Source organism: Myotis brandtii, unplaced genomic scaffold (assembly GCF_000412655.1).
Source record: "Myotis brandtii unplaced genomic scaffold, ASM41265v1 scaffold693, whole genome shotgun sequence".
Lineage (NCBI taxonomy): Eukaryota > Metazoa > Chordata > Mammalia > Chiroptera > Vespertilionidae > Myotis > Myotis brandtii.
The window spans coordinates 2,161,782-2,162,421 of record NW_005370710.1 but is presented as its reverse complement, the minus strand read 5'-3'; the positions used below and the strand labels follow the sequence as shown (position 1 = coordinate 2,162,421).

Here is a 640-nt window from a genome sequence, read left to right as displayed (position 1 = left end):
CTCTGCCGGGACGTAACTCCCCGCGGCCCCGCCATGGAGGTCCCGGCCCTAACTCCCCCGGGAAAGCTCTGCTGGAAGAGGTCCCCCCAGGGCCATGGACAGGACCAGCCCACCCTCAGACGCCAGCTGCTGGGGGGCTGTGTCTTGGAGAGGAGGAGCCATTCGGCTCCAGAGGGGGCGGCCTGAACCACAGGGGCCCAGGGGCTGCCTGGGGGATGGGGGTGAGGGGGAGTCTGGGACAGGAAGAGGCTGAGAGCCAGGAGTCAGCGGAGCCCCATGTGTACCGTGTGCGGGCGGAGAGAGGGAGGGACTGCCCCAGGCCCCCTGCCCATGAGCAGGGACAGGCGGGGAACAGAGCGCATCCATGACACACGGAAGCTGCACCCAAATGGGAACAGGAAGGGGCGGGGGTGGGGGTGGGCAGGTGTTCCCGCCGGCACCCGGGTGAGCTGCGTGGCAGGGAGCGCACCCACCAGCTGGATGTAGTTGATCGTCTTCTGCCGGAGCTGCTGCAGCGCCCGCTGGGCCTCCGGCTGCAGGGGGAAGGCGAGGCCCTGCAGGGTCTGGTGCTTGCTCTCCACGCTGATCTCTGTCTTCACCTGGGGGCAGCGATCAGTGAGCGAGGCCTCACCTCCCGCAC

The 640-nt window shown here is 69.1% G+C and overlaps 1 protein-coding gene across 1 annotated transcript in view; it reads right to left on the bottom strand.

The window, feature by feature from the left end:
• Positions 1 to 640, bottom strand: part of TWF2 (twinfilin actin binding protein 2) — a 6,886-nt gene that overhangs the window by 1,866 nt on the left and 4,380 nt on the right. The window contains exon 5 of the mRNA XM_014529720.1: positions 374 to 599. Within this exon, the coding sequence (XP_014385206.1) occupies positions 374 to 599 (226 nt within the window). The remainder of the gene's footprint in view (positions 1 to 373; positions 600 to 640) is intronic.